Below are 14661 nucleotides of genomic sequence, written 5' to 3'. Positions count from 1 at the left end.
AAAGATACGATACATATCGGCCAGTACGAGCCGATACATTGCAAAATTTAAAACCTTGAACTCAACCTCTCAAAACCCCTACAACCATGGGACATGGACTACAACAAGAAGAGGAGAAATAGGCAAAAAGGAGAGAAAGATATGATGATTCCATATGTCTCTCTATTGCTTCTATATGCTCTTTTCAATTGTGTGCTCTCTACAAGCATCTCTCTTAGCTAGACACAAACTTGAGGCTGAGATAATTCTTTTAATTCTTGAGATCTGTGGACAAACTTGAGATCTATAGAGAAAACCTTATCTCATCAGCGGTCAATTCAAATATCTTCACTTAGGCCATGTTTGGTTCATTACTCTAGGCATCATTCAGGGCAAAAACGAATTACATTAGAGTGTTTGGTTACAAAATTTTTGCCATGGGCCACATTATTTTTAGAATGAAAAGTCAACCCATAACACAAAAATTGAGGTACCCCATCTTGCTCATTTTCTTTCTTTGAGAACTTTTTCTACAAAACTACTACCACAAATGTTTATTAGCAAACTACTATGAAAGCACTTTTATGAAAGCACTTTTGTCAAAGTATTTTTATGCCTAATTCTACCCATTCTTATCTATTTTAGAATTTCATCTTAGACAATAATGAGAAAGAATGAGAGTGAACCAAATATGGCCTAATTGCTGTAATTTTCTGCTCGGAGATCCTGATTAGAAATGCCAATGTTTCCATAGAACCGATTTTTCTGTTCATTCCCTTCAAAACGAAATTGGTTGATCTTCGTAAGACCGTATTTACACCATTCGTACAATATCTTTCACCCTTGCATTGGGATGAGATATTTCTGATGCACTGCTGTAAAAGGTTGTACGATGCTGTGAGTACTAAAGCGGATCTCCTTTTTTTTTCTCAGTAACAAAAGAGTCCATTAAAAACATCATGGGAACATTTGGGTCCCCTTTCTACAATTTTTCAAAAAACGTTGAATTAAGTTCACAGGGATGTGAGTTTGGGAGTCTATCTCGCTTTTTCAGATCATGAGTTGGCTTTACTATCTCCTTGTTTACATACAGAATTTTGATATTATCAAAAAATAAGAGTAATTCAGATATATGTTCATATAGAGCCTGTAGATCCCATATGATGTTTTTCCCAGTTCCTTTAAGCTCCATAAGAAACTCCTTGGCAATCGATAGCAAAGAGCCTGCTTTAACACCCATACAAAAAAACTTGCGTAGGCCTCTAATTATTGCCCAGAGCTCAGCTGTTGCTATTGATATTGCCATGCTTGGTTGTCCTTTTGCAATGAGAAGAGGAGACCTGTGAGAGAACATAAATATTCTAGTGGATGCAGTTTGTGTGGAGGTGCTCCATGAACCATCCACTAAGATGGTCGGGAGATTTGTGAGAAGATCTTGATGCAAGTCCCAAACAGTTTAAGTGGGTCTGGTTTCACTTTATTAAAATTTTGGTCATTTTTTGCATCCCATAAACTTCTGAAGATAGCACAGATCTTTGCAACATAATTGTACTTTAAGTCTTTGTTCTGCAAGTGAGTATTATGTTGCCACCACCATTGGATCAGATCCTCTTGTCAAAGCTTAGAAAAGCTTTTGGCACAAGTCTAACTTGGGCCTGCATCCAAACATCCCTTGAGAGAGGGCATTCCAAGAAGAGGTGCTTTTGGGTTTCTGGAGATTCCTTACAAAAGGTACACCAAGTGTCTTCTCTTCTTCTGTAGACCCGTATTTCTTTTTTTGTTTGAACAACTTTATGGATGAACTTCCACATGGAGATCTGACATCTATGGGAGCATGGACTCTTCCAGATTCTGGACCAATTCACTATACTTGACTGAGTTTGTAGTGTGGTTACTAGAAGTGAGTGATAGGCTGAATTCACAGTGAAGTCCCCATTCTTTGAATCTTTCTAGAGGAGCCTATCAGGTTGCTGCGAAGTCCTTAAGAAAATGCTTAGAATTGCTTCCACACTTCTATCTTCAAAATAGTTGTTGAGGAGATCAACATTCCAGGTTTGATGATCTGTGATTAACTCACACACTTTTAAGTGTGGAGGTTCTAGGCTCTTAGTTCTTTTGGCCGGGACATTGCTCTCTAGTTGGGGCTCGCAGGGGTCCAAGAATGCTGAGATAGTTCTGCCATCTCCAAGCTTCCAGAAAAAATGAGATTTTAGTTCATTTTTTAATTTGATGATACATTTCCACCAACCCGAGTCTGTGGTTTTTTCTTTCAAGTCAAGGAACCAGTTTCCTTTAATGTATTTTGCTTCTAGTTGCTGGGCCCAAAGGTTGTCTCTGAAATTTAAGAGCCTCTAGATTGATTTTAGCATTAGAGCTTTATTCATTGGGGAGAATCTCCTTATCCCCAACCCTCCCAAGGTTTTGGGAGAGCAGATTGTAGACCATTTCATTTTACAATTTGTAGTTGTGTTAGATCTTCCTGCCCACCAAAATTTTTTTTGTAGTCTATCCGGTTTTTTACAAAAAACTATGGAAGGAGGCTTGTTTGCAGGATGTACACAGGGATGCTTTGGGTGACTGTTTTGATGAGAGTAGTACGACTAGCTTGGGAGAGGGTTTTTGCTTGCCAATGTTCTATCTTCTGAGAAATGCAATCAGCTAGATGTTTTTTGGTGTTACTGGGTCCATTTTCTCCTTTTGCTAGCCAGGTTCCAAGATATTTGGTGCTGTAATTTATTATTTTGCTCAACAGCTTTTGGTGGGTTCTATGGATATTTCTACTGAACATGATTCCAGATTTTGCAAAGTTTATGTGCTGCCCTGAGATTTATCAAATAGCCTGAGAGTGGTTTTGATCTAGTGGAAGGACTCAGGGTCAGCCTTGTAGAACAAAAAACAATCATCTGGAAACAAGAGGTGGGCGATGGGCTCTAAGTTTCTTGCAATTTTTATTCCCTGGAGTTGTGAGAGACTCTCTTCTCTATACAGGAGGGCTGAGAGAGTTTGCATTCCAATAATGAAAAGGCATGGAGGGAGGGGGGCTCCTTGCCTTAAGCCTGGTGAATAAGTCAAAAGAAGACTCATTTAGCTTGACCGAGAAGGATGGAGTGGAAATACATTGCCAGATTAACTCACACCAAGCTGTTGGAAAGTCAATTTTTTTCATAGATTCTATGAGAAATCTCCACCCCATTCTATCAAAAGCTTTAGCCATGTCAATTTTCAAAGCTGCCCACTCCCCTTTCCCTTTATGAGTTTTAAGCTTGTGGGTGATCTCTTTTGCTAAGATGATATTATATATAATGCTCATTCATTTGACAAAGGCTGCTTGCTTTTTCTGAACTAGGTCTGGGAGTAAAGGCTTTATTCTATTGGCTAGGACCTTTGCCAGGATTTTGTAAAGAACATTACTTACGCTAATTGGCCTAAATTGTTCCACTTTCTCTGCACCCCTCTTCTTTGGTATGAAAGCAAGATTGGTATGATTCAACTGTTTTAGTAGTTTTTTGGAGTGAAAGAAATTCGGATCATACTTGTGATTTCATCACCAACCAAATTTCAGTAGTGGTGGAAGAAGAAATCTGTATAACCATCCGAGCTTGGAGCTTTATGGGGGTTCATTTGGAACAAGGCTAACTTAATTTCTTTTTGAGGGGGTGTTAGGAGTTTTTGACTCTCTTAAGCTGGGATTTGTTTGAATTGGAGTGTTTCTAAGAGGGTGGGGTCAAAATTTTCTCCTTGCTTTGAGCTACTTGGGAAATGATTTTTGAGGAGATTTGATATGGCATTTGAACCGGTGATCCATCTATCTTGATTTTCTTTCAGACTTTCTATAGCCCCATCTCCTTCTGAATTTTGTCTTATGATGGAAAAAATTTGTATTTCTGTCCCCTTTTGAAAGTTATAGTTCTCAGGATTTCAATCTCTATAGTTGCTCCTCGACAAGGAGCCACTTGTTGTACTGGGCTTCCAACTCAACTAGCCTACTAATTTCTTCTTGGTTGGACTGGGCTAGTATACTCAATAGAAAAGAAAAAAGAAGGGAAATAGAAAACAAAACATAAAAATTATGGGATTGGAAATACAAAACCTTAAATATACCGAAGGGTGGATAGTTGATATGCTACTCCAAGGGTTGATAGTTGATAATTGATACAATACAAGCTCAGTTCCCACCGTTGTACATGAAATTCGAAACGAAGCATCCGAAACGTTTGGAGAAACCCATCCCTGTACTCTATATAAAAAAGATTCTCTTTCCAACAATCTCGTTGGCCAAGATTCTTAGACCGTTCTAGTCATTCAGACCCATCACCATCATGTAGAAATCATCAAGAAATCCCTGCCACCGAAATGGGGATTCCGGTGGTAACCTTTTCTTGTAAAATTATTAATATACCGAAAAAGATCCAAAAATTACCTATTTACACAATCTAAAGATTTTTTCCCCACCGGTTCGTCTCGGTACACCAGTCATCTACTTCACTCTGCAACTGCAAGCCGGCCCTTTCAATTGTCATCAGCTACTGCCTCTCCGTCCATGGTTTGAGCACCAGTTCGAGCACTATTTGCCTACCACCGTACGTGAGGTTCCTTTTGGTATATCCACTAATCAAAACGCCAGCGATCTGCTTGCATCGTTAGCTGATTCGGTTCCGTCCTCAGCGGCAAAAAAGTGGCTCTATCCAGTCCCAACCTGTTGAAGAACCTCCATCCTCCGCGGACAGTCAACTGCCGGCACCTCCATTACAGTCTCCTGCCAACAGTCAACTCCCGGTACCTGTAGAAGCTCCATCGGAGACGTTCATTTCTCAGACGAAAACCCGATCTATCGCAATCCCATATCATATTCTAGCTCACTGTTGAATGAAGGCAACATACGGGTTGAACGTACCCCACTCATTTAATCCCGGTAATGACCTATACTAACTCTCCACAGTTGATTGGTCTTTGTCTGAGTACATTTCTGGATTTCCATTTCGTTTCTGCTTTACGTTTCGGGTAGCTTTCCAGGTATCATTCTTTACCTTTTTTTTTTTCAATTTAGCTTTCCCCTATTTATCATTTAGCTCTATCGCATGAAACATTAGTCACTGCAGGGTAGTGTGCGGTTTACTTTTGATATTTACTCTTATTTTCATTAGAATAGATAGAATTATTCATCCATTTGCTTTTGATTCTTCTTTGGCATCAATCAAACTGATTAGGTTCGGTTCTTGTGACTAGTTTAGCTTATGTAGTTTTTGGCTTCCTTAGTTAACTCGAGTAAGCCTTTTAGGTTACAGAATAATTCTCCTTTGTTTAGGTTGTAAATAATTTTGATCTCATTGAAAAATCTTCATCTTACGAGATTGACAATTTTCATTTTATTAATTAGTTCTTGTTTCAGATCATTGAATGGCTCCCCTTTTTTGTTAATGCCTAGAAATTTAATAGGAAGTAGTTAATACTAGCATTTTCGGTTTTCATTTTCTTCCTTATTAAATATTGCTATCTCAGGATTCTCTTTTATGGTATTGAGTAATTCCCATAATTTCAGTTAATCCCCATTTTTTTGTAAATTTAGATAATTCCCCTTTTACATTTTTTTTTGATAATTTTCACTTTCATGAATTAGCAACTATCATTTAGGCCATTAAGTTTTCTTTCCTTTCATTATTCTCACCTATGCTCATGAGTAGTCTCATTTTAGATTTAGAAGTTAATTCATACATTATTGAATAACTTTTCATCTTAGGGTGTATGATTGGTTCCTCTTTTCCAAGCTATTTAATAATTTTCCTTTTTTTTTTTATTTTAGTGGTTATCTTCACATGTCATTGATTAGTTCTTATTTAGGTTGTGTTTGGTACAATTACTGTTTCTACCTGAAACTTTGGTTAATCAATATAAATTTGCCTACAAATGTTATTTTTAGGCTACTTATGGTTGAAATATGCATACCTTAAAAATGCATGTGTGAGGCTGTTTCTCAAAACATGAAATTGGTGTTTCTTGCTCCAGGAGGTGAAGTCTAACCAATCTATCTGAAGTAATTCTCAAATGTAATGTGATAACACATATCTCTCACCAATTTGTATTGATCAACCCAAAATATTTCAGGTAGAAACAGCAATGGTACCAAAAACAACCTCAGTGTTATGGAGTCTCATTTTATAAGAATCTTCATTGCAAATAAATGATTAATTCGACTAACCTCTTATGTTGTTAATTTCTTTGTTGTATGTTATTTGCTATACTTGATGCATACATTAGTTAATTCTTATCATCTTGCTCAGGCTTGTATTTGCTTTGGGTCCCCCATGTGTCTTGGTCCCACCTGCTGGAAATGGGAGAGGGGTGCCTAACCCCTTCGCTCTTCCATCCAAGTCTTATCTTGATGGGTTAAACCGATACCCTTGTGTATGGAGTCACTATTGGACCAACTACATTTCAAATATAATACTTGGAGGGCTCATCACCTCCAGTTCACTTGATGAGAGGTGACTCCATATCAGCTTCCAAGTGAGCTACTTGGCAGTGATCGCAACACTGTCTAGTTTATATTGACCCTTTTGGCCAAATTTGGGAGGCCCGTTTGACAATGACCCTGAGTCGTTGTTTTAGTCAGAAATTGCCCATCAGGATTGAAAATTGAAATACCAATTTTGTGTTTCAGGTGTTTGCTTTGGTTTTGTGGAGCTTAAGAGGCCATGTATAGCTGATTTAAGGTCTAAACGTCTTGTATCGAAGGTTGCTTCCTCTGCCCTGTACTTCTATAACTTTGGTTCTTCTTTTCGTTTTGTGCTATTTTTGCCTTTTTTATTTTATTTTATTTTTTTGGGGGGGGGGGTGTGGTAAAGTTTTCTTTGGAAAGTAGACAATGGTTAGCAGTTAGCTCTTGGTTGATAAGCTCTGATCAAACTCATGAGTTAAGTGTTGGTACTAATAGCCATTATTAACTGGACAATGAAGTTTTCCCTTGTTAGTTGTTTCTTTAATAGCTGGAGATATTTGATATATTTGGTTTGGGTATTAGCTATTTGTTTTCAAGACCAGTTGGTATGAAATGACTTGCAATCCATTCAACGACATTTCTTGTCAGAGTTGCAGCTTACAGTCATCCTTGACTTTTATATATATATATATATATATATATATATATATATAAGTATTGACTTAATTTAAGGATTAGATAAATAAATTAGTTTCTATGATGTTATTACATTGATGTTAGTCAGGGATTCAGTCCTGATATAATAGGTATTTCAATTAGTTTCTTGTCAGAGTTGCAGCTTACAGTCATCCTTGACTTTATATATATATATATATATATATATATATATATATATATAAGTATTGACTTAATTTAAGGATTAGATAAATAAATTAGTTTCTATGATGTTATTACATTGATGTTAGTCAGGGATTCAGTCCTGATATAATAGTGTTTCTCATGTAACACTCACTTAAGATGATTTTTATGGTGAAACAGAAGCTAATAATCTGACATGTTCTTAAGACCAGAGAAACTCTTTGTTGTATATAATGCTTTTCATTCCTAAATGTGTTTCCTTTGGAAAACTAACTTGCATAATGTATTGGTTGTAGTTTGATTACCATGATGTTTCTTCATAAGAGTGGTCTTACTCCCAGATTTGCCAACTAGCATTTTTCTGTTACTATCTTACTAACAGTGAATATAATCTTACATGGGCATTTCTTATGGTCTTGTAACTTGTCTAGGGACTAAAACTTTTCTTTCCCCTTCAGTTCAATTAATCAGTTTTGTTTTTTTGTTAATTGTTTTCTGGTCAAATTAACCGATATTTTACTTTTCACCCGTGAAAGGTTTTATTACTAATGATTCATATGTACATCATCTGCCAAAGGATCTGCAAAACTAGAAAAGTCTGCCAAAATGTAATGGCGTCTAAGGGAAGAATGAGATGTCTTTGCCCTATAGTTGTCAAAGTCAAACTCATAGTTTTAAGTTCACTAGGATTTCCTTTAGTAACTATTGCTTCTTAGTTAGTTTTAGAGTAGGAAAACAAAGGAAAGGGGCTGACAGACCCTCCCCTTTCCTTTAAATATATATAAGATTTCTTTTTTGATAGAAAATACACTATTATTTATACCATCTCTGTTAGAGTGACTATCTGGTGCTACCAAAGCATCAACTAGTCATCAGCAAGTCAATTGAGGGCCATACGCCTCTGGGTTGTCTCAACTTAGTTGCTTTTCTGTTAGGGAGGGTGACCTTGGGGAGATGGTTTCTTTTTTCCTCTCTCTCTCTCCCCTTAACTTTTTGGTTTTTTGTATGGCTTCTTCTGAGCTTATCTCTTTGTGTAAACTTATTATTTTGATAGATAACAGTAACATATTTTATTAGTATAAACAGGAGATATTGCAAAGAAATATTAGCCCATGGGGAGATGAGCTTATCTCACCCAGAAAAGAAAGAAATAAAAATAAATGAGCCTAGAAAAGAAAACAGCAACCCACTTTTCTAGTTAAGATAAGCTTACCTCACCCAGAAAAAAGAAAGGAAATAATTACAATTGAGCCCATAACGGCCGTTGCCCCCTGTTTAACCGTTGCTTGGCCAAAGTTGTCTGACAAACCATTTGCTGACCTGGGTACCTACAAATAGCTTATCACCATATTCCTTTGTAACTGTAATGATTCATGGAGAGTGGGAGAGAGAGAGAGAGAGAGAGAGAGAGAGAGAGAGAGAGAAGAAAAAAGGGAAATACGATTGAGAGGAAAAAGATACTTCTGGCAGCCGCCAGTTTCTATTTATATTAACTTAATAAAAAAGAATAGAAATTACAAGTATGCCCTTGGTGGCACACCCTAGAACCAAACTAATAAGAAAAAAAGACAAGTAACTAACTGACAGTATCTTAAGAAGTCAGCCTACTAACAGCAACTATAAAGTAACAATTAAATAAGCCTTACAACAGTAACCATTTAATTTGCTTTAATACATCTCTATTATCTCCAAGCTGCTATCGTATACTAGCTTTGTTGATCTTGTGGTTTTTTTGATAGATAATGGTTATCTTTACTTGTAGTTATATAAAATAGTTAAAGTATATGCTTTTATTTGGTATGTTCATGTTAGTTTCTTTAAGCAATTCTGATTATACATGATTGGCTGGTAGCCTGGTAGTAAAAAAAGGGCAGCCTAGTGAACAAGGCTCCTGCCAATGCGAGGTCTAGGAATTATTTTAAGTTTCCTTCCATTCAGAGGTAAGCTTGCAGGGACCAAAGCTTTGTGCCAGCTATCTGGGGTCTTGGAAAAGGTCGACTGGTTATGGACCAAAACTTTGTTTTGTTTTGTTTTTTTATGTCAAAGTAGCTGCTTCCATGTTGCCATGCTTTTCAGCGTGAGATTCTCATTAAATCAAGCAACGGCCCCTAATATGCTCCATGAAACCATGCTCATGTTGTTATATCGTGGGTTTAGTTCCTCAAACACTGGTTGCCAGCGCTGGGAAAGATATTATCTTTCCATCCCAAAATGCAAATGGTAAGATTTGAAATGTTAGATCTGACTGAGGTGGAAGGAGGCAGGGGTTTAAGCGAGGAGGAGAGAAAAAAGAGTGGAGTTGGAGACAAAAGTGAAGATGTCTGGCTTAAAGAGGGGGATGGAAATAGCAATTTCTTTATTCATAAAAAAAAAAGCAATTTCTTCCATTCAGTAGCAAACGGGAAGAGAAAGAAAAACATGATCGCAAAATTAGTAATAAATGGTGTAGAAACCCAAGATAAGGATGAAATTAAAGAGGCCCTGAATTCTCATTTTAGCATATTGTATGAGCAAAGGTATGGCCCTAGGTAAACTCTGGTAGGGATCCAGTGGATAAATTCCTTATCTAATAAATTCAAATAAATCATTTATCAAAAAAAATTCCTTATCTAATAAATTCTTTGATTAAATCAACTTAATATTACATGCCTATATATTTTTTGTCAGTTTTAAAGTTCCCTGAAAGTAGTGCTGAAAATTGAAAAAATCATTAGGGATTTTCTTTGGGACCTAGGAAGTGAGAGGAGGGACCACCTCTTGATTTGGGAGAAGGTTTGTAGGTTAAAGGAGGAGGGAGGCCTAGACTTAGGGAGGGTGAAAATAAAAAATTTGGCTCTTCCTGGCAAGTGGTTATGGAGGTTCCCTAATGAACCTAAGGCTTTGTGGCATTTGGTTATTAAAAGTATCCATGGACTTCACTTTAATGGATGGGATATAGGTATTGCATGAAATTTCACCCTAAGAAGTCCTTGGAAAACAATCATGACCTTACTTCTGACCTTCTTGCAACATATGAGGTATGGTGCTATCTCTGGCACTAAGGTGAAGTTTTGGGAAGACTTCTGGTGGGGAAACTCGAGCTTTTGTCAAGCCTTTCCAAGAATCTACAACCTTCTTTCAAAAACAAATGCATTGCTGACCTTATGACACATGATGGAGGAGGGTTGGTCTGGGATTTGGATTTGAGAAGAGCTGTGGGAGAGCAAGAAATGGATGAGTTGACTTCTTTGCTTGAAATTCTCCAACAATTAATCCTTAACCCTTTAGGGGTGGATGGGAGAGTGTGGGAACCTAATACTGTTGGGTTGTTCTCTTGTGCCTCTTTCTTTCTAAACTTTGATTCTACCTATAGTTTTGAACCCTTTACCTGTGAAAGAAGTGTGGGGCAGCTCTATTCCTCCTAAAGTGAGAAGCTTCAAAAGAAACGGAAAAATTGGTCTCTCCCTTCATGTATGTATCCTCTGTATGAGAGAAAGGGAATCCATTAATCATCTTTACTGCATTGTACCTTTGCTTCTGAGTGCCTCCTACAGATATCAGTAAGTTATTTAACAGAACTTCATTGAGATGTCACACAAAAAGACAATTTTTGTGGCAATGTGTTAGGGGGGCTGTGCTTTGGAGTATGTGGAATGAAAGGAACTCCAGAATTAAAGGCAAGAGAGGTGGAGGATTTGATTGAGCTCACAAAGGTCAGAGCTGCCCATTGGGTTTTGGTGACCAAAGAATTTAAAGGTGTTTCCCTAAATGATCTATTAAGGGGCTGGAAAGCTGTAGCTGATTTTCAGGAGAGGGCTTCTAGGAGGGTGGTCAGTTGGTGTGCACCAGAAGTTGAGAAGCTTAAGTTAAATTTTGATGGTGTTGCCTTGGAAACCCAGGAAGTTCAGGTATTGGAGGTGTCATCAAGGACCGTAATGGAAACATTCTACTCGGTTTCTCTGGATCAGTGGGCAATGGTAACTCCTTACGGGCTTAGTTGAAAGCTCTATTTCAGGGTTTGGAGTTGCTGAAGCTAATAAGACTTGAAAAAATGTGGAGGTGGAAGAAGGTGACTGTCGGATAATTTTTTGCTGGTTGAAGAAACAGGACTTGATCCTGTGGAAGTTTAGGCCTTTGGTAAGACGGGCAGAACTCTTGCGTTCCATATTGAATGTCTCATTCAATTGGGTACCTAGGAATGCTAATGCTTTGGCCAATTCTCTAGCTAGGTATGGTGTTTAGAAACTTCAATTGGAATGGGGCTGTCCAGGACTAGGTGGTATCTTATAATGTTGTAGTTTTGTTTTTCTTGTATTCTTGCTGTTTGGTTCTGGGTTTGTTTTGTGGAAGCCCTTGTACTATATCCTTGCCTACTATTCTATTAGCAGGATTTCTGTTTTTTAATTTAAGTCATGTTGCTTATCAAAAAAAAAAAAAAAAGAAAATATTGTGGGTTTAGTTCTAAATTTCTAATTGCTATTATGGATTATGGTTCTGATCCCTGTCGATGACACTGTTAAGTATCCTATTGTTTTGCCAAGCATGGTTTCATTAGACAATTTATTTTTCTTTTATTGCAGTTGATGGTGTTGTCCTAACTGCTTCTTTATGGTGATTTGAAATCTCACTCATGGGTTTTATTTTAGTTGCAGTTGGGGCATCAACTTCATTCTTATGGACCTACAACATCAGGGAATTTTTTGTGTGTTCATGGTAGGAAGCCCAGACAAGACCAAGCAGTCAAGAAACAACAAATATATCCCCAAAATGTGGACCTCCCACCCATACAACCAAAAAATAAGAAAAAACCCTATCCAATCCCATTCAAAAAGATCCAGCAGGCTGGAAGGGCTGAAAAGAAACTTGCTGAAATGGGGATTGAGAAACCCCTTGAGCCTCCAAAGAATGGATTATTGGTACCTGATTTAATTCCTGTTGCTTATGAAGTACTAGATGCTTGGAAAGTTCTAATAAAAGGTCTTGCACAGCTCTTGCATGTTGTTCCTGTCTATGGTTGCAGGTACTTCAATATTTCTATTCAATAGAATATTGCAATCTTTTTTCACTTTTGAAGTATTTTTTTTGGGTAATCTGGGCCTAAATTTTATGTTTATTTATTTTTTTTCAGCAACTGCCCAGAAGTTCATGTGGGGCTGGCTGGTCATGAGATCCAGGACTGTCATGGTTCTGACAATGTGCACCGCAGAAGCTTCCACTCGTGGGTCAAGGGTTCCATCAATGATGTACTTATCCCAATCGAATCATACCACCTCTATGATCCCTTTGGTCGTCGCATTAAGCATGAAACTCGGTTTGACTATGACAGGATTCCAGCAGTCGTGGAGCTTTGCATCCAAGCAGGTGTTGATATACCAGAATATCCTTCTCGTAGAAGGACAAAACCCATCCGAATGATTGGGAAGAAAGTAATTGACCGAGGTGGTTTTGTTGAGGAACCCAAATTGGACCGCTCTGTAGATTCATCTTCCCTACTTATGGAGCTTGATACATATGGAGCTCACATTGGAAAATTCCCACCACCTGCAGCAGCTGATGTGCCCAAGGTTGCACAAGAGACCCTTAAAGCTTATGAGACTGTGAGATGGGGTGTGAGAAAATTGATGCAGAAATACACTGTGAAGGTATGTGGGTATTGCTCAGAGGTTCATGTGGGGCCATGGGGGCATAATGCAAAGCTTTGCGGGGCATTCAAGCACCAGTGGAGGGATGGGAAGCATGGATGGCAGGATGCAACAGTGGACGAAGTGGTCCCACCAAATTATGTATGGCATGTACGAGACCCAGCCGACCCTCTTATGCGAAGTGCACTGAAAAGATTCTATGGTAAGGCACCGGCTGTTGTTGAAATGTGCATACATGCAGGTGCAGAAATACCAGATAAGTACAAGCCCATGATGAGGCTCGACATTGTAATTCCAGACACCGAGGAAGCTCGCTTGGTTGCATAAGGTCATATTTGAGAATGTGTAGTTACATTACATTAACTTACAAATCTTTTAGTATGTTATCTACCAAGCTGATAAAAGGTTTATCTCTGTACAGGATTCAGAAAGACTAATGTGGTCATTAGCTAATTTTTCGAATAAAACTAAAGCAGGCAATTTTGGTGCATTTGGATTGAGAGAAATAGCAGGATCTTCAACCACAAATCTTCTCTTTTTAGCTAGCTGAAATTTTCGAACATCTCCGCTAAAGTCAGTTATTGGGTTACTTTTCTGTATAGGTTTTGTTCTTGCCATACTTTTGATGCTCTTTGAATGCCTGTACCTACCTGTACAGCACCTGACCGAATAGGGGTCTTCCTTATTTTTTGTTTTTGACAAATTAATATAAGTTTAACTTACCTTAATAAGAGGGAATTAAACGAGGTGAAAAGTTATAGTTTAAATTATATTTTCAACCCTCATAATTAAAAATAAATTTACTCCAAAAATGGGTGATCAATAGGGATCAGTTGGATTCAGTTGCAAGGCAAAACCTAGAACCTCCCTTGTAGGGGTTAGTTCTAGGTTTTTGGAACCATCTAGGTTTTCTGGGCAGAAATTGCCCTATCAAGATTGGTTTTAAGGTTGGTTCTAGCCTGATAGTACCAGGGTCTACTAGCGAAATTCGTTCTTTAAAAACTTGATTTATATAATTCAAAACTTACCATTATAATTTGAATTTTGTAAATATTATCTTTTACATTATTTATTATACACAAATATTAAATTGAAGAAAAATGATCAAATCACAACTATAACCTATTCAGGTAATAGATTAGATAGGACTTGTTTAAGCTCGGTTCCATTCGGTTCCGAGTAGAACTTGTCTATCCTTGCTCAACCCTAGAATAGACTTGTTCATGGGCTGGGCTTGGGTTTGACTTTTGCTAAAATTTAAATGGGCCTGGCCTGAAGCCCGAGACCAACATAGTTTAAAGTCAGGTTTGAAGCCTGGCCCATGAACAGACCTACCCTAGACGATGCCATGAAGAGTCTAGTTCTGCATGTTTGATCTCAAACATTCTATTTGGAAGAGTGCCTAGTGACCATCTAAACACTGAAGTTATTAGCAACTTTAGATGTTTATACATATATATGAAGGCAATAGCAAACATGCATGTATTCTGGACCAAGCCTGAACACAAAACCTAGGCCTAAACCTTAAGTTTGTGGAACAAGTTGGGCTAAGCTCTGGGTCAAACTATGAATGGTCACCCTACCAGGAATGTCTATTGTTATGAAACATTAGATGCGATGAAATAATTCACCCTATTTTAGCACTTCAACTCTCTATTTTGATGAAATATGTTCCAGCCCAGCCATATTAGGACGCAACATTTTAAGGTTTGATACAATTTGGACTATGCTTCTAGGATCGTTGTGGCATTTTAAGGTTTGATACAA

The 14661-nt window shown here is 37.8% G+C and overlaps 1 protein-coding gene across 4 annotated transcripts; it reads left to right on the top strand.

Annotated features, from left to right (window-relative positions):
- The first annotated feature begins 4252 nt into the window (after positions 1-4252).
- LOC148844192 (APO protein 1, chloroplastic-like) lies at positions 4253-13384 on the top strand. 4 transcript variants are annotated; one of them, XM_088959920.1, is made up of 5 exons: positions 4253-4891; positions 6638-6711; positions 11905-12272; positions 12381-13222; positions 13316-13384. In XM_088959920.1, the coding sequence occupies exons 1-4, from the start codon at positions 4846-4848 to the stop codon at positions 13219-13221; spliced, it is 1329 nt and encodes a 442-aa protein (XP_088816046.1). In that variant the 5' UTR covers positions 4253-4845; the 3' UTR covers position 13222; positions 13316-13384. The 4 variants fall into 4 exon arrangements, with proteins under 4 accessions (XP_088816046.1, XP_088816045.1, XP_088816043.1 ...); XM_088959918.1 differs by having other exon boundaries at positions 4398-4891; positions 11899-12272; XM_088959919.1 differs by having other exon boundaries at positions 12381-13384.
- Positions 13385-14661: the final 1277 nt, after the last annotated feature.

The sequence above is a fragment of the Nelumbo lutea genome, chromosome 8 (assembly GCF_056320005.1).
Source record: "Nelumbo lutea isolate HS-2025 chromosome 8, American lotus-T2T, whole genome shotgun sequence".
NCBI lineage: Eukaryota > Viridiplantae > Streptophyta > Magnoliopsida > Proteales > Nelumbonaceae > Nelumbo > Nelumbo lutea.
Note: the sequence above shows the minus strand (reverse complement) of the source record. Positions and strands in the feature narration are given on the sequence as shown.